Source organism: Haliotis asinina, chromosome 8, assembly GCF_037392515.1.
Source record: "Haliotis asinina isolate JCU_RB_2024 chromosome 8, JCU_Hal_asi_v2, whole genome shotgun sequence".
In the NCBI taxonomy this organism is placed as follows: Eukaryota; Metazoa; Mollusca; class Gastropoda; order Lepetellida; family Haliotidae; genus Haliotis; species Haliotis asinina.
This window is the reverse complement of record NC_090287.1, coordinates 19,260,682-19,283,110: the sequence shown is the minus strand read 5'-3', so window position 1 is coordinate 19,283,110 and position 22,429 is coordinate 19,260,682. Positions and strand designations below refer to the sequence as shown.

General features: G+C 41.0%; 1 protein-coding gene across 1 annotated transcript in view; it reads left to right on the top strand.

Moving 5' to 3' along the window:
- Positions 1–22,429, top strand: part of LOC137293840 (eIF-2-alpha kinase GCN2-like) — a 38,960-nt gene that overhangs the window by 9,614 nt on the left and 6,917 nt on the right. The window contains exons 10-31 of the mRNA XM_067824608.1: positions 1,045–1,197; positions 1,983–2,047; positions 2,515–2,626; positions 6,428–6,528; positions 6,849–6,973; positions 7,572–7,863; positions 9,706–9,999; positions 10,350–10,428; positions 11,058–11,153; positions 11,710–11,832; positions 13,841–13,945; positions 14,580–14,750; positions 15,085–15,237; positions 15,607–15,843; positions 16,233–16,430; positions 17,990–18,141; positions 18,818–18,884; positions 19,583–19,699; positions 20,278–20,433; positions 20,860–20,940; positions 21,256–21,390; positions 22,104–22,211. Coding sequence (XP_067680709.1) covers positions 1,045–1,197; positions 1,983–2,047; positions 2,515–2,626; positions 6,428–6,528; positions 6,849–6,973; positions 7,572–7,863; positions 9,706–9,999; positions 10,350–10,428; positions 11,058–11,153; positions 11,710–11,832; positions 13,841–13,945; positions 14,580–14,750; positions 15,085–15,237; positions 15,607–15,843; positions 16,233–16,430; positions 17,990–18,141; positions 18,818–18,884; positions 19,583–19,699; positions 20,278–20,433; positions 20,860–20,940; positions 21,256–21,390; positions 22,104–22,211 — 3,120 coding nt within the window. The remainder of the gene's footprint in view (positions 1–1,044; positions 1,198–1,982; positions 2,048–2,514; positions 2,627–6,427; positions 6,529–6,848; positions 6,974–7,571; positions 7,864–9,705; positions 10,000–10,349; positions 10,429–11,057; positions 11,154–11,709; positions 11,833–13,840; positions 13,946–14,579; positions 14,751–15,084; positions 15,238–15,606; positions 15,844–16,232; positions 16,431–17,989; positions 18,142–18,817; positions 18,885–19,582; positions 19,700–20,277; positions 20,434–20,859; positions 20,941–21,255; positions 21,391–22,103; positions 22,212–22,429) is intronic.

The following is a 22,429-nucleotide window of genomic DNA, read 5'->3' as shown; positions in this document are numbered from 1 at the left end:
TGCTGGGAGAGGCAGATTAATGTACATGTAGTTTGAAGCTCTCTCTGTCTTCTGAGGAGGGCAGGGATGGTAGAGAGTAGATCTCAGTGGTGAGGGATGGGAGACAGGAGATCACTGTGGAAGTGGGTGGTGGTGGTTTTTGTATGGGGGTGGGTGGAGGGTGGGGAGAGAGGAGATTATTGTGGGAGAGAGGACATCACTAGGGGAGCGGGGAAGAGAGGGGATCACTGTGGGGAGGGGTGGAGAAGAGGAGATCTCTCTGAGGGTGGATGTCAGAGAAGGGGATCACTTTGGGGACTGAAGGGGATAAGCGTGGTAGAGAGGGGATCTCTGTGGGGAAGGATGGGAGACAGGAGATCACTGTGGAATTGGGTGGTGGTGGGGAGCGGGGAAGAGAGGGGATCACTGTGGGGAGGGGTGGGAGAGAAGGAGATCACTGTGGGGAGGGGTGGGAGAGAAGGGAGAGGGAGATCACTGTGGGGAGGGGTGGGAGAGAAGGAGATCATTGTGGAGAGGGATGGAGGAGACGAGATTTCTCTGAGGATGGATGTCAGAGAAGGGGATCACTTTGGGGACTGAAGGGAATCAGTGTGGTAGAGAGGGGATCACTGTGGGTAGGGATGGTAGAGAGATCACTGGGATCGTCTGAGAAAGTGGTGGGAAACACATTGCATGGCTGTGAGGAAGGATAGATCATTGTGAGGACAATGCTCAGAGTACAACTAATGAACCATTTGTATTTCCTTTCTTATCAATGCAGTGGTCAACTTTATTCTTTTCAGAATATTCCATCTTTCATATTTTTAATAATGACATTGTTGATGGCAAAATCCTTGTTTGTTTTTCCATTGTAACACCACACAACTGATATCGCAAATGCCAATACTTGTTTTAATTGTTTTTGACTCTTCACAACTTGTACCAGGTGATATTTGTTCTTGCACTCGTTAAAACAAACTGGTGGGAAAGAGTAGACTTTTTCCATGCTTACTTGTATATTGCTACACATACCATGCTCTTCACAAGTGCCTGCCTTTAATCCAGATCCTCAACGAGTTGGCTGGAGGCTACAGCCTGGAGAACTACCTGAAGAAAAACCAGGCTGTGCCCATGGAGCTGCTGCGCTCCTACACAGATGAGCTGCTATTGGCTGTCGAGTATCTCCACAACAAGGCAGTTGTACATAAAGACCTTAGGGTAACTGATCGGGTGATCCTACTGAACCTGTTCTGTGTTCATGACTGATGTTGAATGGAATCTATAGAATCTTCAATATGTGTCCTTTCATCACTCTACAATAAAGTAGTAGGGAGCCTAGTTTCACTGATCATTCTGAAGACTCAGCTTTGATTTCTGACAGTACAATGTGTGAGGTCCATTTCTGGTTTCCCTATTGTAATATTGCTGGAATTTTCCTAAAAGCAATCTAACACTAAATTCACTCACTTTAGAATTTGAATCATTAATGAATGGTTTATAAAAGTGTCTTGTTATACTCTGAAGTAGATAGATACATGTCAAGGGAGAAGGGGAAGTTCCTATTTGACTTCTTTCAAAGAAACTTCAAGCATTATAGTCTGAGGGTGGCTGATAGTCCATCTCAGACTCAATGGCTCACTTACCCACATAATCCATTGTCACAACACCACATCTGCTTTTGTATATTTCTTTCTCTTTTATCTTATAATCTGCTGTTTATTGTATATAACATGCTTAAAATCATCACCCTGGCTTCATGTACATTACTTGTATATATTTTCTGCGTAACTGTCAGTTAGTATCCACCTGATGAAAGATCAAGGAATAGCTCAGAAACGTTGTGCAAACAATAAAGAAGACGTTCATATCCATAACATTTTGTCTTATACTTGATTACCAACTTCTATAAAATCTCAAGTACCTCAAAATATATATTATATATAAAATATATGATGCATGCTTTTGCAGACTCCAATAGTTTGTATTTTGGATTGCACTTTCAGGCTTCCAGTGTGTTTGTAGATTTCTCAGGCAAGATCCGACTGGCAGATTTCAGCATCAATAAAAGGTGAAACAGTTAAACAAGAACTCTCTGCTGGACAATAAATGTCTTCTCACAGTCCCAATATTGATTTCAAGGTATAATCTTGGAAGCATGGGGAGTGATAAATGCATTTTCAGACACCTGATATGCTACAAAATTGTGAAATTGGTCGATGTCTCTAAGATATGGACTGTTGAAAAAATCTCTCATAATATTTGTTAAGTTTAACCATGTTTCTTGAAACCTGATTTTTACGTTTCCTCATGAGAATTTCAGGGCAAGCCCAGTCTTCTAGGCTTCTCCAGTAAGAGGTGAAGTCTACCACTCATAGGTGGATCCACATCCTTTTGTCCTGAAATTTTGTTAATGACCATTGGAACTCAGGTGAAAATGTGCACCCCCACCTCCTTTTAACAATAGTGTCCACCCCCTTTCTCAAAAAGCTGATACTAACTCATGTGACTAGTGATTTCACCATCTTTCTATTACAGACTGTCTGACCTTTATGAGACAGTAGAGAAGGCTCGACCAGGGGTACACTTTCAGGATATACGTCCATCAGTCATCGGCAAGGGAGGCAAAAAGGCAGACATCTTTCAGTTGGTAAGCCTTGACTGGACATGTTGTGCAGTGAAATATGCTTCTTTCTTCCAAATACGACCTGTGAAGATCCAGATTAGAACTGTCCTCAGTAACTCTTGCTTGTTGCAAGAGGTGACTAACAGGCTGCGGTTTTCAGACTCACTGACTTGGTTCACACATAACTTCTTTTCTTAGTTGTGTAGAACAATGCTTATGCTGTTGATCACTGGATTGTCTGGTCCAAGCTTGATTATTTACAGACTGCCGCCATATAGCTGGAATATTGCTGAGTGCAGCAGTAAGCAACAACCAAACCAAATCTTCCAAATAATGTAAATACATTGTCCATCATACTATTATTTTAACATCAGGCTGACTTATTATGGCAGCATGTGTTAAGAAGCGCATGTCATACATGTGGTCTCAACGTAGTCGAGTTAGTTTGTTCAAAATTGTCTCTGTTCATCCAGCAGACAGTGGGTACCCAGTTGGATAAGTCATGTGACTATAACCTTCTAGCACCTCACAGGCTGCTTGGGTTACCTGTGGTAATAATGAACTGACTGCTATGAGCATGCTGTCATTGTGGATTTAGCACAATATATATGGACTTATCATATTGATTAAGGAGATGACACTCCTGTTAGTTGATTTGGTAGATTTCGTACATCAGAGTTGATCTGAATGTCTGGGGCTGTTTTTACATGTCCAGATACACCCTCCCCACTGTTGTTTGTCAAAAGTTTTAGCCATTTCCAGATTTTCTATTTCTATTCCATGTCTGATTAAAATGCACTGTTTGAGAGGTATTCTACAAGTTGTAATTAATAGAAATGACAAGTATCAGTTTCTTTATTGCACAATGGCAACATTAAGGTGTAAATACTTAAAGCATGAGGTTGTGAATGGAAGCAGCCACATGCATATAGGATCGTGAGGCCTAACAAAGACAGTGAATGATAAACACGATGACAAACAATGAAACCAAGCATAATACATGAGACAAGCCAAGGCAACTTAAATTCTTTTTCATAGAGATCGTCCTTGGGGTACATATATGCATTTTCTGCTATCGGAAAATGTCACGTGACAGTTGTATCAATGTTTTAATAAAATATTGTACAATAAACAAAAAGTCTTTTTTTGTTCATTATATGGCCCCTCACCACGTGGAGTCACCCCTCTGCCGCGCATGCGCAGGCAACCAGGTAAGCATCCAAGCCCGTATCATCATTCCTACTGCTGTCACCGTGGTGTACGGACGTAAGCTGGAAATTCTACAAAGTTCTCAAAGTTACCTTACATATGTGAAGATGTCTCAGGAGTCTTCCTCTACTGTATGTATGGTTTATTCGTTCGTTACAAAGAAAACAGAACGTTTTAAACATTAGAGTTACTTTGTTTGTCTGTGACAAGAGTTGTATTACGGCGGCATTCCCGTGGGTTACGCACGGCTTTCCCATGGCGGGAAGTCGGCACCCCCGCAGTTTGGACTTTTGTGTCTTGTACCTACTAGTTCATGTTGCGGGCGTTCACATACTTTTCAATGTTTTTTTCATGAACATTACATTTAATGTAGGTATGCTGTTGTGTTCGCTGTTAGCTTATGCCTTGCATTCTTGGCTTACAGGCGTTTACGGCGTGTGCGTCTTGCGGGTCGAATATACCGACCCAAGACAAGCATTCTAAGTGCCTTCGTTGCCTGGAAGTGGTGGGACATGACCCTGACGCTTGTGAACTGTGCGTAGGTTTCTGCGCCCGGGCACGTAAACGGAGGGCGGCTGATTTCCTTTTCTTCAAGGAATTGCGAGAGGCGGGAGGGGAGCCGTCGGAGCTTCCCCCGTCCAAGCCTAAACGGGCTAAGCATGATAAGCCGAAATCTAAAGGTAAAACTAAGGTTTCTTCGTCTTCCCCTTCCTCCGGGTTTGATATGGCATTAATCACACAGTTGTTCCAACAGCATATGGACTCGGTGAAGTCAATCGTTCATGAGTCCGTTGGAGGTCTCCGGCAGGAATTCCTCACGCACTCTGGGTGGGGGACGGAGGGTCCCGGGGGCGGATCGCCGAGCTTGTCTCGCTCTGCTAGCCTGGAGGTGGCTGTCAACCCGTTGCCTTTGGCTTCGGGTCCGGACGCCTCGGCTACCCCGGAGAGGGAGGGTTCGCTCCCAGTCCCTCTCTCGGTCTTGGCGCAAGGTCCGTTGAGGATTCCTGGGGTTCTGGTCCCTGCGTGACCCCTCCCCATGAGAGCGGAGGACTCGGTTCTGTCAGTTTCCTCCAGCGTCTCGGGACCGGGGTTCGGAAGGCTCCGCGTCAGTGGCTGGAGCCGAGGGTGCCTTCGGCCCTTCTCTCCCCTCTCCCGCTCGCACGTCCACCGGGTCGGGGCATGGGTCCTCCTTTCCGGGTGACTCGGCCTCGACTTCGAGCTCGGATGTTGAGGCGATTGATGTCGGGGAGGTTGAGGAGGCTGAGGGTGCTTTTCGTGTTTCCTCAGCCTTGCGGGAAGTGCATCAGAGAATAGCACAGGTAATTCCTCAGGCCGCAGTCCCGACTAGCCGTCCAGACTTGTCTGAGTTCCGCCTGCTGGGTGAGGCGTTTGCTCCTAGGCAACCCTCACAGACGCAGCTCTGCATACTCCCCTCGCTGGTTCAGGATGTGATGGATCCCCTCTTCGCTGGTACGCGGTTGCGCTTCGATCTGCCAGAGCTTGTCCGCCGTTACCAGCCGTCACTGGCTAGTTTCTGTTATCAGGCTAAGGGCAAGCCTGCCCCTGAGGGGTTGAAGGCTCACTCGGTCAGGGCAGTAGCCGCATTTGCATTGGCACTGCCCATTGAAGAGATTTGCACTGCTGCTATTTGGAGCAGGCCTAGCACGTTCATCAAGCACTATCAGCTTGATACACAAGCTGGTCGGTTCTCTCCAGTGGACAGTGTCCTGCCACCCTGACCAAGTGAGTCTTGGTTACTTGACAGTCGATGCTGCTGACCTACTGTGTATTAGTGCCTATCTCCACTGTTGACATGTCCACCTGTGACTGCGATCTGACCAGATTTGTTGTCAGTCATAATTGGGTTTTTCCCCTTTTGGTGCTCTCTATACGATTCACTGTGTGGGTGGGACGACTTTGACACTTTTTACAGTGCTCTCTTATCATGCTTAGCTCTGAGTCGGACTTGGTGCGGTTGCTCCCTGTCGGTTCTCTCCCGTAATGCCTCTCGCGGAAACTCATCGGGAGTTTGACGCAGGTGAGTCTTTGTTGCATGTGTTTATTTTCATAATCACGATCGCTAATAATTCCATACTGGACCAGAATTCCCTCCTCCCTAGCTGCCGGTCTTTGGGAGTCTGAGTTATGCATATATGTACCCCAAGGACGATCTCTATGAAAAAGAATTAGACAAACCTGTAGAGGTTGCCAATTCTTTGAAGAGAATCATTGTGGGGTAGGGCCACCCACCTCCCCGCAGTTCTGTTCCCTGATTTGTATATCAGCAGAAGGAATGATGATACAGGCTTGGATGCTTACCTGATTGTCTGCGCATGCTCGGCAGAGGGGTGACTCCACGTGGTGAGGGGCCGTATAATGAACAAAAAAGACTTTTTGTTCATTGTACAATATTTCATTAAAACATTGATACAACTGTCACGTGACATTTTCCAGTAGCAGAAAATGCATATATGTACCCCAAGGACGATTCTCTTCAAAGAATTGGAAACCTCTACAGGTTTGTCTAAATCTTTGATTAAAGTAACCCCAGAGCTTCAAGTACAATATGTTCCTCTCCTAGTTTTCTACAAGTTGTCATGATCTTTCTGCCTACAGGGCCTGATGGTGCTGTCCCTAGCTGAAGGACAGCGTGTCCAGGATATACAGCCAGTCATTCCAACAACCCTTCCTGCTCAGCTGCATGACTTTCTCACTAAGTTTGTTGTCACTTTATGCTATGCATGTATTCTTCTCATTGGGATGGACACCTCATTCTGGGAGAATCAAAATAACATTCTGGACATATTACTTTGGAGACCTTCTCCTGTCTCTCATCTGAAAGATATTATGAAAACAGGGCTAAAATAATATGGTTCAGTGGTTTTGGTAATAACCATAACATTGTAACATCAACTGAGGCCTACACAAAAAGTTTGTGGCATGGGGAAAAAAACATAGATTTTTGTCTACATTAGTGGTCATCACAATAGTCACCCAAATGATGTACACATACTTGTGTGTTTGTTACTATCTTCAGATGCCTCATGCAGGATGAACGTCATCGCTGGTCAGCTAGTCAACTCCTGGACCATAACTTCCTCAAAGAACCATTACCGGGGACCATTCATGTCAGACCAGCAGACCAGGAACGTTTGCAGAAAGGTGGAGCAATGGCTTGTGTTTCCTCGTATATAGAGGAGTAGGAATACTTCCTCACATTCTTACATTTCCTTCAACATCAGCATACTCAAGTCAGTGTTAGAACTAGTTGTAAATTCTTTGTGTTCAGGGCTCTGTCACTGTACAATATAAGCATACAGTTTAAAAACTATGTTAAGTGTTAACTATATTAACAAGTGTTAAGAAGACATGATGACTGTGAAGGGGTATGTCCCTTTGTTGGAACTATACCAAGGTTTTGAGTCAAAATGAATATCTCTATGTACTTTACACTTAATTTAGGTCTCATCTCCTGAATTGAGCGGACATGCCTTGATGTAACTTAAATACTTCCACTGCTGTGAAACATTACGCCTAATTTCTATGCTTTCTGAACAAGACTGGGTCAGTAGTAATACATTATCATCTTCATCACCACCCATACAGTAAACCAGTGGGATCCCAGAGTTGATTATTAACGTATTAAAAACAATCGTTGACTTACATCTGTTCAGTTGTTCCCTGTTGAATAATGCTGAATGTGTCTACAACCTGCTTGCGAAACTTTGTTGTGAAGATACCGATATTATTCCTTACGCAGATACCAAAGAGCAGAACAAGAATGAGGATGAGGACGACAATGGTTGTCTCCCCTATGTGCACGTGACAGCCCTTGAGGCCACAGGACAGTCACGCCTCACCGGGGAGTTTGAAATACTCAAATCACTTGGCAAGGGAGGCTTTGGGGATGTGATCAAAGTGAAGAACAAGCTGGATGGACGCATGTACGCCATTAAACGAATACCTCTCAATCCCAAGAGTAAACAGTTCAACAAGAAGATCACACGGGAAGTGAAGCTGTTGTCAAGACTCAACCATGAAAATGTTGTCAGGTAAAGTGTTTGGAGAGATTAGTCATTCTTGTCTGTACTATTTGATGATTATGAAATGGATACACTAGGTATTTGATTGGAGTTTGTAAGTTTGTATGAAATATGTGTGTGTAAAACATGGAACTTCTTGAAGATAATACTTCTTTGGGGTCATTATTTTTATGCCTTCATCAGTTGATGACTACTTCACCTTAAGAAGGGCAACAAGAAACCCTGAAGTGGGTTACTATCAACAAAATTCAGACAGCAGAAGGTCTGGGTTGGATCCCCAGCCATGTCATATCAAAAGACGTTAAAATATGGAACTTGTTGGTCCCTATCTGGCACTCAGCATTAACGGGCAAAGCAAGGACTGGTCAGCTTGGAGTCAATATAATGTGTCTGAGTGGAGTATTATAGGTTATCACATTGTGTCAAGGGAAATACAGGGTGTTATTATCTCTAAGTAAGGTTGTATTCCCAAGCCTCAATATTTCCCTCAACACAGTGTGATAACGCATTTATCTTGCTGAATGTTTTTTTCTAAATCAAAAGAAAACAATACGCATCAACAACAGCTGATTGATTGACATCAGTTCAGCACACGTTACTAAAAGTTTGGTGATGCACAATTTTCTAACTTTGCAGGGCACCAAGGCATGGCGGGATAATATGACTTTTGTACTCCCTGCTCGTGGATCATGACGGGTGTACATGGTATTTTATCAGAGTCCCGTGAACCAATCAAAACTCGACATTTTTACATGTGGCTAGATAAACTTGTTTATATGCAGGATGCTATGTCAGTGAGATAGCACTATAAAATCAGCTAGAATCAGAGCTAGTACAAGCATCCACACCCATGCACATCGTCATATGAGTGAAATATTCTTTAAGAGGTTGAATACCGTGGTTTGTGCATATAACAGTAGGCGCGTGTATCTGTTAGCATTTGTGTTACACAGTTATTTCCCTTTATGTTTCTGCTAATCACGCTTCATGATATTTTGGCCACACAAGCACTTATCCCAAGGTAAACCTGGGTAAGAGTTATCTCCCCTTATCAAGGGTTTGGCTGTTTTAAATTGAAGATAGCGTTGACATCCTCTGTTAACATATTTCATTTTTTATGTTTTAATATTAATCTTGTGTGTATTTATTATCTAAAGATTCATTTTTCTTGTTTTTATAAGAAGGATTTCTTCATTGATGAATTAATATTTTGTTTGAATTAGAAGTTAATTAATGTGTCAAATCCTACATACTGCCTTGAATATTGATTTTCCTGCTTTATTTCATATCAATACCTAAATATCTTACTACCCGCCTTAAGTACAAGTTAAACTCCATGTAACCTCCGCACACCTCACTTCTTCATGGATAAATTAGGATGTGGGGCTGGTAATGTGTAAACATGGGTTTTGGTGCCAACTGTAAAGATTTTTTTATTCAGTGCATGAAGTTGCACATGCCATCCATGGTCAGTTGTGAACCCATGTCATTATATATCCCAGTTGCATAGATTGATTGTCAATCTCATGCTGTTGATCACTGGATTATCTAGTCCAGACTCGGTTATTTACAGACTGCCACTATATATAGCTGGAGTCATATCCCAAGTGAATAGATTGATATCCATGCTGTCGAACACTGGATTACCTGGTCCAGACTTGATTATTAACATACTGCCACGGTATAGCTGGAATCATGTCCCAGTTGCATAGATCAAAGCTTATGCTGTTGATCACTGGATCACTGGATTGTCTGGTTCAAATTTGATTATTAACTGCCACTATATAGATGGAATATTGCTGAGTGTAGCATTAAACAACAAACAGTCCTTCTGCAAGGGTATGTTTGCAGGTATTACAACTCCTGGATAGAAGTAAGTGAGGAGCCAGCTCAAAGTGACACAAGTTCTAGCTACACATCAAAGACAACTGAATCAAGTCAGAAGAAAACAAGTTCTTCATCCAACCATGAACAAAACAGTTTTGGCATAACAGATGACATAGAGCGAGAGGCACCTAATGCCATTGATGGGTCGATGGAATGGAGCGTCAGTTTAGCGTTTGACACAGCATGTCAAAAGTGTCTTGCCTCTGATTCTGATGATGATGATGAAGATGAACAAGATGTTTTTGGGAAGTCTTTCCTGTAAGTTCTGGCTTCCTTCATCTTGTTGTTCATCCCAACTGTGCAGAAATAACTCTAAATCTGTACTTACTTGAGAGAAGACTTTTGTATTTCTGATAGTGATCTGCAGACGTAATAGTAGAAATAGTTTTAACTTTATAGCTACCACATTGGGCAGAGTTGTTGCCCTTAAGTATGCCAAGAGACGAAGTAGGCAGTATGTACAGCATCAGTTGGATCTCTTATAACACATTAAGCTCACATGCTATGATAGATCTGAAGTTTTCAAGGCAGACAAAATACATTGCACCCCATTTTGATTGCCTTGTATGCTCTTCATTAGGAATATTACAGGCATCATGATGTTTCAGGCCAGTGTTGGATAACTCGGACAGTATCGTGTTTGAGACAGATGGTGCTAGTGAACAAGCTGTCACAGAATCGGAATTGGTGAGTGTTCATTATGGAAGTAATATCACATGTGACTCTAGTGGCTCGCAAGCCAATGGTTTTGTCATACATGTGGAAGAGTACAGAGATATACTGCTTTACAAGTATTAGATGAGCCAGCGCAGTGAACGCATTTGTGACAAGCAGGCGGGGCAAGTAATCTGGATGAATACACTTGGTTGCTACAGGTAGATTGGTGATTAAGCACATGCAATACATTCTGTCTGCAGCATGAAATCAATACCACTACTGTTTAACACATGTCTCATAGAGCGGTTTAATTCAGCAAGACACCATCATGACATGATTCGTACGAGGAAATTGAACTTTTCAATTTTTAGACAACAGCCTGTTTCTCTCTTGTTTCAAATGGAATGTTCTGGAGGGCATTTCCATATATGCAAATTAGGGTCATTTGTCAGGTCGTGGCTCATCTCATACTTGTCAAGCAGTAGGTATATCTATTTTTGCATGAAGATGATTTTGAATATAAAACAAACCGTCCTAAACAGTTATTAATTTTAAATAATATCATGACTGATCATGACTGCTGTATGGTTATACTCAGCCGATAGGTGAGATTAGGTTTGTGTGCTTAATGTACCAATTAATCACTTTTGTCCTTCCAGAATGTGAAGGAGGTCCAGAAACAGGACACAGCTAGTACCAACACACAGGAGTCCTTGATAGAGACCGTGCCCAAACTGCAGTACCTCTATATACAGGTATGAATTTATTGTGTACTCCTTGAACAAGTCAGTACTCTGTATAAGGAACATAATTAGTTTTATATATCACTTGTGAAGTTATTTGTTGTTTTGTTGTGTCTGTGATTGTGTTACTGACTTTGTAAATGTATATCAATATCAGTCAGCCCACTAACTACTTTAAATATTATTCAAATATATGGTTGAAATCTATTTGACTGAAATGTAAAACAGTCTCTTCCTCTAAAGTGTGGGTCATATGAAGAATATGAAATTCCTGTACTTCCATCCGCGAGTAGCAATTAAAGATGACATTATTGAATCAGGAGCATTCTCCATTCTATCATGGGATTGTGTCATATTTGACGAAAAGGGAATGGTGTTGTGACATTCTGTCCAGGGCAGTGGTAGTCAAGGGGTAAAAGTGTTTACTTGTCTTGCCAAAAACTCAGATTTGATTCCCAGATGGCTTTTACTAGTGATGCCCATTTCTGAAGTTTGTCGTGATACTGCTGAAATATCACTAAAAGCAACAAAATCCTGAAAACTCACTCACACACTCATTGTATTCCAGATGGAGTACTGTGAGAAGAGCACCCTCAGGAACTGTATAGATGCCGGACTGTACCAAGATGTTACCAGAGTCTGGAGACTCTTCAGGGAGATTGTTGAAGGACTTATTCACATTCATGAACAGGTTGGTATGGTCAGGTAATCTGTTGAAAGTACATGCTCAGTGTTTGTGCATGCCATGTGTGTGTGACTAGTAAGTAGAACAGTTCAGGGTATGCTTGTCAAAATAGGCGACTAAAGGGATCAGATGGTCAGGCTCGCTGACTTGGTTGACAAATATAATTGGTTCCCAATTGCGCAGATTGATGCTCATGCTGTTGATTACAGTGTTTTTCGTTTCACTTTGACCATTTCTGAGATCAATGTAAATTTGCAATAAAAATTTGAGGGTGGTGAGGGGGTGTGATGTTGAAAGGGAAGCGTCGTTCATAAAACACTGAAATGTTTGCTAACTGTAAGCAGAGTTTATATTTCTAATGCAGAGAATGAACCAGCAAAACCTACGCGATGTGTTGAGTTTCTGAACCCCAGTTCTATTGCTGAGTGTGGCATAAAACTAACTCACTCACTCACTCTGGATTGTCTGAAAGTGTACAGATCATATACAGTCATCCTCGCCATAACGCGGATCTCAGGGTCCACCGATGACCCACCTGCGTTATTAGACACCTGCGTTATAGTACCTATTACATAATGTGGTATAAAGGCCAAGTAAAATCGTATTTTCCAAGGACATAACAAAACTGCTATTTCGTGAATTGTGCCCAATCAAAAATATTTCGTATCGTTGAAAGTGAAAATAAACAAATTTTGAAAATGAAAACATATATATGTACGAGAAACTTGCAATCCAAAATCACTATACATGATAATTTAATTGTTGTTCCTGTTATGCTACCTGTTATCAAAGACGTATATTCACGTGAATATACGTCTTTGCTGTTATTCAACAAAGCCAGAAATGGCGATCAGCTGTGCACAGGTGTTTTCGTCCAGTGTGCCGGTGATTCAGGTAAAAACGATCTGATAATATCACGTCAAAGAAATTCTATTCCATTATCAGAATATTTTACATATTAAGCAGTTATTGTAACAGATTATTTTACATTGCTATTTGCCTAGTATTTAATGCATAATTTCTGCAACTATATTTAACGTGACAATGAACACAGGCCGTTACCAGTCTGGATACCTTTTACGTAGGAGACAGTTTGACATGTCACTGCCGACTTCCAGCGGTACTTGCAGCTCTGATTGTAAAGAAACAAAATGTTGGCCATTTAATTGTTGAAAATGCTTTCAGTGAGTAAATAACGCGGGTCTCTGAGTCCATGGATTACAAGACTTCTGTTTGTGATTGCTAAGAATAATGTGAAATTGGTGCTGCTATCGCGTTAGGCGCAAAAAAGGGACCCTTGCAAATGTGGTAAGCGGAAGTTGTACGCGTATGGAATGAGGTAATGCCATTCCCTCACAGTGTTTCTGTTGTTTCTGTCAACAATTTTAATAAATAAAATTGGGATTGAATTTAATCAAATAAATGTGGTTTCTGACACCATACGTTCTGAGATGACTGTGTTTTACCACGCTAGAGCGGGGTGTGTTGCATCAAAGCAAACATTGTAAGTACTTGTCGTTAACTCAGCATGTCTTGTCTGTCATAAGTTACTACTATGATGTTGTTATGATTATTATTGAGAAACCCTGCATGTTTTAAGCATCTGAAACAATGAATATATACGGTAAACGCTGTCAGTTGCCACCTTCACTGAATTTCACTAGTTTACATAATTTATATGAGCGCAACAGCGAATTTGTTGATGAGTTATTTTAGATTTCGTGAAGGGGTCTGATCGCAGTTCAACTTTTTTTATGGGAGCCACAGTTTAGCCCGCGGTTTAACCGAATCCGTGGTATTGCGAAGCGCGCTATTGCGAGAGATGACTGTATCTGTAACAATGCCTGTGAAAACAGTACATAAGGGAATTAGAGAAAGAGATGAAATGCTCTTGTTGTGATTGTTCCGACACTGCAGGTGTGACTCTATGATGGCTTTGTGCAAGTTGACCTTGACTTGTTTATCTCATTATGGCTCAACAGACAGCATTCACCATCATCACTTCATGTTTCAGGGTATGATACATCGAGACCTGAAACCAGTTAACATCTTCTTGGACTCCAACGATCATGTAAAGATTGGTGATTTTGGTTTGGCAACCACTGACATCATTGGCAAGGTACCTGAAGCTGAAGCATAAAACTGTCATAGTATTCCCACAAAAGTTCCTGCTTAATATGTAATGTCCCCACATTTTATGTAAAGTTCTAGAAATAGTCCTAGCATTTATCCCCTCAACACAAAACAGTCCACTTTACATAATAGATTTTCCAGAGAAAATAATCTGTACCTCCTGTATCAGAAATCATCCGAAACTTCCACAGGATATATTGCAAGTGGGGGATTGCTACAGTGAAATTGCATCAAATTACTTATTTCTGATCATTGTGACATCACAGTCAAATGACATCATTAACTACCATGTTACTGAAGCTGGTTAGCTGTACTTTTAATGTTCCAGACTGGTAACTTCAGGTGATAAACACTAAAAATGTTGAAAGACTGATTTTGGATGATACGTAGAATCTCATGGCTTTGCTGTTTAATAGTAATGTTGACTATACAGGTAACACAATGATAAAATAAATATCCTCTATATATTTCCGAGTGACTTCTTTGAGTGGTACATGTATTTGGAAAGTGGTATGGTAAAGATCAATTATGGATTGGTGGCTAACTTTATTGCAATAGATGCAACATTTGGTGTAGATGAATATCAACTGCCTGTTTGATATCTTCAACTTGTTTTTCAGAGTGGCTTGTTGGATGCTAGTTTCCCTCAGACCACATACTCTGACAGCAATGTCCTGAGCACGTCACGGTCTGGGAGTCTAGGTGATGGTAATATGACGGGTCAGGTGGGGACGGCACTGTATGTCAGTCCTGAAGTTATGACAGGAGGCAACAAGCTGCACTACGATCAGGTCAGTGCTGCTAGAGACAGCTCTCTATGTCAGTGATAAAATCATATTTGTATAATACAGTGGAAGCTGTCAAAACTGGCATCTGTCTAATCCAGCAAGTTGTCAACACCGGCATAAAATGTAAATCCCTTCCGTGGCTGATACCTTTATCATTAGCTTTACAATCACATTGTCTAAAACAGATGATTTCCTTAGTCCCAGTGAATGCTGAATTAGACAGTTTCGACTTTATTGATTTTAATAAAAAGTAAGTAAATATTCAACCACAAAAAATGCTTTCATTGAGTTTCAATTTTCCCTTTTAATAGAAAGTGAAAATGTTTTTGTTCTTCAGAAAGTAGACATCTACAGCTTGGGTATCATCTTCTTTGAGATGTGCTACAAACCTCTCCCTACAGGCATGGAGAGGGTGAAAATCCTGGGCAATGTGAGGGGAAATGTTGTCTTCTTCCCCGAGGACTTTGATGAAATAGAGATGGCTAATCAGGTAACTGTTGTCAAGCAGAAAGATCTGGGTATCACCTAGCATATATGACAGTAACTCATTGAAAAATATCAACATTTGAAGAAAAAGCAACATTTTCAACAGCAGTACCCCAAGAAAGACTTTCTTAAAAACATTGGGGCAGTGAGGGAACCTAGTGGTTAAAGTGTTCACTCATGATGCTGAAGATCTGTGTTCAGTGCCCCACATAGGTACAGTGTGTGAAGCCCATGTCTGCTGTCCTCCACCATGATATTGCTGGAATCTTCAAAGAATTGAAAACCCCTTCATTTCAGCTAAAGTTTGTTGTATTGTTATTCAGGGTTATGGAAAAGTCTGTAGTTTTTACATGTTTATTTGTTTCCACTCCAGGCCAAAGTAATTTGCTGGCTGCTGAACCATGACCCCAGTCGACGCCCAACATCCAAAGAGTTGCTGCAGTCAGACTACATGCCACCTCCACAGATGGAGGAGGCAGAGCTGAACGAGATCTTGCGCTCTACAATCTCTAATCCACAGTCCAAGGCATACCACCGGATGATTGAAGCTGTGTTTGGCCAACATGTCTCACCAGCCAGTGACCTCTCTTATGACTTTGAGCTGGTGAAGGTAGGAGAGATATGTCAAACTTTCTGGAGCATAATTTTTTTATATTTAGATAGTGAAAAGTATTCTAAATTTGGCAAAATGACAGTGTTAAAATGTTATTGCATTGAAAATAAGACCACTAGTATATCTTATTGCAAAAGTTCTCCCAGCAAAGAACTGTATGTTTGAATGCCAGAAGCAAACACAGAAATTATGTTTACATGGTTTGATGTGAGGTTAAATTCCTAAAAGAATTCTTTTGAAAAATGAATAAAAAAAAACAAAGAAGTTTTTTTTATAATAATATATTATAGAAAGACTTCAGTGTCTTCAGTATTAAATTATTTTCATTTAGTTGAGATGGTTTTCTGACAAAAGAAATTTTGTTAATATTTCTGGTGACTTCTCAGGGCATGTTTAGCCTAAAGTCCTCCCAGCTGCAGATGTCTGTCCACAATTCCCTTAGACGAGTGTTTGAGCTTCATGGTGGGACCAAAGTTGCAACACCTTTCCTCATGCCTCAGTCAGACCTGTACAAGAACAACGACCAATATGTGCGCCTGATGGACCACAGTGGAGGCCTTATTGGGTTGCCGTATGATCTCAGGGTATGTTTTAGTCCAGATATACGTTAACCTCATCAGTGTACTGTAATGATCCAGAGGCTGCGTAACTGCATATGTTCTTGCCAAGCCAAAGCCAAGCTTTTAAATAATCAAGTATGGACCAGACAATCCAGTGATTGACATCATGAGCATTGATCTAAGCAGATCAGATACGATGGCATGTATCAACCAAGTCAGTGAGTCTGACCACCCAATCCCATGAGTCATCTCTTAAGACAAGCATGGGACCAATTCTACACTGGTTGATAGAGACTGGGAGGGTCGCAAGATACAAATACCATATTAACAAACCTAAAGCAGTCAAGGACCTTCTTTTGTTTTCTTTCTATGTAATGCGGGGGGATATAGTTGACGCCTCTTCTTTCTGTCTGTCTGTCTGTCTGTTGAATATTTTTAGACCAAAATTTGGTAGATATAACAATCTAAACCTATGCTTTGCTATTTACAGATTTTTGGCATTTTTATTTTTTTTGTTTTTCCATGGAATGTTTTGGTGTTAGTCTAATGGTGCGGTGGGCTTCATTTCCAGAGCATAGCACAAATCTGTTAAATATTTTTCTGCAAAACTTAGTAGATATATCAATCAGAACTTAAAGTAGTGCCTTTCGCTATTTACAGGTTTTTGTGATTTATTCAATTCTCGGTTTCCATGGAAACGTTTTGGACTTAATCTCAAAAGTGAGAGGTGTGTTTCGTTTCTGGAGCACGACTTGAAAAATTCTTAATATCTTCCAGCAACACTTGGTAGATATGTGTAGCAGACCCTGAAGTAGTGCATTTTGCTATTTGCAGATTCTTGTGATTTATCATTTTCTGGGTTCCTTGGAAATGATTCGGACTTAGTCTCTAAAGGGAGTGACACCCTCTTAATATCATAGTCTAAAAACACATCAAGGAATTGTCAGATAATTTGTCCTGAGAAACATGTCAGGGCAGGGTGGAGATGTCATCTTCTGATGACTCTTCTTTGATAAGTTCTTGGTAATGATATGTTGTGAATTCTGTTTGGTCTGAACAAATAGTCAGCCCTTATTGGTACCTGTAGAGTGTGTTAACTGTGATTCCTAATCCTATAGCATTTTATTCCTCCAGTATATGACAGGAGTTAAAACCAATACTCTATGTACAAGACTGAACTAGTCGTGGTGTATTTTAGAACATGTCTACATGTGTATGGTTTTGAGACTCAGGAGGTTTCTGCTTGTCTCTGAAATCCTTAGACCAAAGAATAGAACACATGCATGGAGAAGTCACATCTTCTTCCAGAGGGGTTTTTAAAGTGACTGAGTGATTACAGTTTTATGTAGCTTTAGCAATATTTGTGCAATATCACCACGGGGAACACCAGAAATGGGCTGCACACATTGGACCAATATGAGAAAGTAGACCCAGGTCTTCGGGATGGCAACACTTTAAAGACTAGGCTACCCCCCACCCCTCAAGTACATGAAGTACTTGACAAGACTAACAGTTCTTTGAATGTTCCCTTTGACTGATAGGGCGTTGATGAAGTACTTGATGAGACTAACAATTCTTTGCAGGTTCCCTTTGCAAGGTACATTGCAAGGAACAATGTACTGAATCTGAAGAGGTACAGCTTGGAGCGGGTTTTCAGGGAGAAGAAATTCTTTGGATTGCATCCCCGTGAAATGACAGAGTGTGCATTTGATATCATCTCTCCAACACCAGGGAGGTGTGTCCTGTTGTGTTCTTCCTTCTGATTTTACTCGGTAGCATAGAGGAGGGGCCCTTTATAGATGTGATGTAATGATACTTTTCACAGTGTACAGTCTCATTAAACTCAGATCTTTGTCGTCACTACTGCATCATATTTTGACAAGTTTCTAGCATAAGGATCCTGCTTCACAAAGTGATCATTATGCTACAACTGTAACCAGTGTTATGGTGTATGACATACGACAGTCTTAACATTACAGTCACTTTGTGAAATGGGACCCAGAGGTGATGCCTACAAATATTACCTCAACATGGAGAGCTTCACAGGGGAGGCAATTCTGTGTATTTCTAACCTCTGAAAATAACAACATATGTCATATTTGGGATTTCACTTTCTTAGTAAAGTACAGATTCTAGTAGTTTTTGGTTGAGTCCCATCCGTGATTCGAACCTGCATGACTCCTGTCTGGATGTCCTCAGGTCTTGGTTTCGGTGCAGAGAATACTTAGGTCTATTTTGAATGAGATTGTATAATGAAAAACATTTGCTTACATATCACTCTTGTTTTCTGTAGAAAAGATTCCTCTATCACTCCATACTACTGAGAAAAATGTGACTTAAAAGCTCTGTTTATATAACTTTAATGCAAACTTAGTTCTCCATGTTGATCTCTGAATATCTTTTGCCTACAGCTTGATCCCTGATGCTGAAGTGCTGGTGATAGTCCAGCACTGTATCAAGGAGTTCCCTTCACTGCATGTAAGTCCACATGTGTACCATGACTGCAGGACTGGGGTGTATCATCCCCAGGGAGTTGAGAAAGAAAATTAAGTGCACACTTGTTGGTTGACTAGAAAATTGATGTAATGGTCCTTACGTGCTTTGAGTGAATGGATATGACACATTATAAATATGCATCATTTCTCAAGGTATGTCTCTCCAGACACATTCAGTGTACAGTCACAAATTTGTGTATCTCTTTTATTTTGAATAATGAGTGAGTGAGTATGGTTTTATGCCCCTTTTGGCATTATTCCAACAATATCAATATCACTGTTGGGGACACCAGAAATGGGCTTCACACATTGTACCCATGGGTGAAATCAAACTCAGGTCCTTAGCATATTGAATGGAACCTTTAACCATTGGGCTACCCTTGAATTATGAGTGAGTAAGTCATTTATTTCAAAATGAGCAACATACAAAATTCTCAGATATTATTTATTCACACTGAACCTTTGGAATCAACAGAATGAGTAATTAGTATTATACTGAAAAGCAAAAGAAAAACAACTCCGGCATTTTGTCAAATGCTTGTATAGAAGATATAAACATGAATGCTTACTTTGATGAGATTTTATTCTTGCAACAATTGCATTTCTCTCACTGTTCAGTATATTTTCACAGACAGTGTGATATGGTTATGCCTATGAATACTCAATGTTGGCTTCTCACAGGCACAGAACTGCTACATCCGGATGAACCACCACTGTCTGCTGAGGGCAGTTCTGCTGCACTGTGGGGTCCCAGACGAGAAACACAAGGCTGTTCTATCTACGCTTGCTGAAGTGCAGGTATACCAGCAATCACTGGACTAGCTATCACCACATCCAAGGACTAGCTATTGAAAATTTGCATCAAGACTGAATTTATAGTGCATTACCAATTTGTTTTCATCAGTTAAGTACACTGCTTTAACAGTTTTGTCCCTTAAGTTAATGTCAACAGGATCCAAACCAAAATCCTAATCCTAACCCAAACCCTAACCTTAACCCTAACTGATACAGTAAAACAAAAAATGGCGTGGGCATTAGTAGTTTCAATGTAGAAATGTACTTGTCTGTAGCATAAACTTACAGGGACCCGTAAAGTGCAGTTTACCCGGATCTGCTGAAAGTAGATTCAAACCCTTATTCTTCATAATTGTCTTGGTTTCTCTGCTTCAAACAGGAGTATATATTGTCATCATTCATAATTGTCATCCATCCTTACTCCAAACTAGTCATAGATTCCACCAAATTGATCAATGTCATGTTTGTCATTTTTCTTCCAACATGGATCAACTTGCTCTTATCTTCCTGAAATACATGTTCAAATGCCATCAAATCCAGCTATAACATCTTGTGTAACACAGCTCTTTCTAACTGTTTAGTTCAACAAGCTGAATCGTCAGACAGCCCTGGAGAGCCTGACTGATGTGAGCCTGACTGAGTCGAGCCAGGCCACCCTCACCCAGTTGCTGGACGTAGAGGGCCAGTATGGCAAGGTGGCCAGCATCCTCCGCATCATCACCAAGACCAAGGGGCAGGTCAGTGCATAACCGGTCTCTCTACAGACCCATCGGGTCTGCCATTTATGACGATAGGGATCATTAGCAACCATTTCACTGCTATTGGGTTGATATTAGCAGTAAAAAAAAAATTAAGCGGTGTTAGGTATTGAAATTGATACAATGATACATTATGGGCAGAACTGTATTTAGTATGTATAGAGAGGCAGACCCCACAAGGTACTTATCACATATACAGCTTCTGGTACTGTGTGAAGTCACACATGACTAGGTTATAACAATTCTGGATGTTATAACACTCTACATATTTTGTTTGTATGTCTACTAGTAGTACTGAAATTGAGGCTGATGTATATATTTTCATTATCTTTATCTAGGCTTTAGCCTTTGTGGGCCTATATTATGTAATCCAACTAATACATGTACTGGGTTTGTTGTTGACAGGCCAGCACACTGGCTAAACAGGGACTGCATGAGATAGAAGCTGTGACTTCCCATGCTGCTGTCATGGGACTTAAACTGCCGGTACGTATATGTCACTGTTAAAACAGATCAGTAAGAATTCTGAAATATTGAGAAATTGCAAAATTATCCCAAACTGTGTAGTTCATACAGACACTCATCTGAACATGCAACTATGGCTGACTTTCAGCTCCCAGGTGGCCACTAATGACAGTTTCCTAATGTAAATAGACATTTTCCAACTCCACAGAGTTTCCAAACATTTTTCTCCAACATGATTACCTCCAGGCCACCCTGGTGCAGCTGGAATACTGCTGACTGTGCTAATACAATCAAGCAGGTGTGTAGAAGTCTCTTAACTCTACTCTATGATTACAGGTTGTGGTGACTGTGGGCCTGATGTACAACCATCTGCAGTACTCGGGGATCATCTTCCAGGTGTTGAGAGATGTCAAGCGCAAGAGGAAGAGTGCTGCAGAGGTGCTGGCTGCAGGCGGCAGATACGACAAGATGGTAGGAGCCTAAAGAGACACTTGTTATCATTGTTCTTGTCCTTGTTGTTGTTGTTGTCATTTTTATCATTAACATAGAAGGAAATAAGAACAATGACCAAATAACATAATGAAAATAAATGTTAATACTCAGAATAATAGGATAGTATGGTAATGTGTTTTAACTGACTGAATATTTTTACAGATGCTAAATTATTGACAAGTTAACGTTTTCAAAGCCAATCTCAACTCATTGTGCAAAGTTAAAACCCTTACTTATTCATGGATCTGCTGATAGATTATTGAATATTATCATATGATTATGATCCTTGATTTGTCAGCATTTCAACCAATGTTTATTGTTTCATGGTGAGCATCTATGACCTGTGTAATTTGGGGATTTTCTAGCACATTAACTCGACAGCATGATGCAACTGAAATACTGTTCAGTGCAACTTAGTAAATATGAGGGACAGTGGGGTAGCCTTGTTGTTAAAGCAATTGCTCATCATGCAGAAGGTCTGGGTTCAAATCCCAGCATGGGTACATTATGTGAAGCCCATTTCTCGTGTTCCCGCTGTGATATTGATGGAATACAGCTAAAAGTGGCATTAAACACAGCTCACTCACTCGCTACTAAATATGATTACGATGTCTGGTGGATCATTGGAAACGAATGTAGGAACATCATCAGCGTTCCTAATACTCAGTATCACTATGTGTATTTTTCTGCAGATACAGCAGTTTGCTTCCCCTCTGCACCCAACATCCCACATCCCATCAGGGGTGGGAGTCAGCATCGCCTTCGAAAAAATTGTAGCTGCTGTGGCCGAGGATCTGGAGGTGAGTGAGCCAATGGAATCACATTGTTGGTAACCGCGTGTTGACAACACACTCTTAAACTGCTAAGCCACAGACAGCTTGCAGAATAACCTACACAGGTATTAAACATTGTGCCAGAGACAGTTAAGGATCTTCCACTGTGTATTCATGTGTAACGCAGTCATTATAAGATACAGGTAATGAGATAACAGAACTGTAACCAAGGTCCATGTAATCAC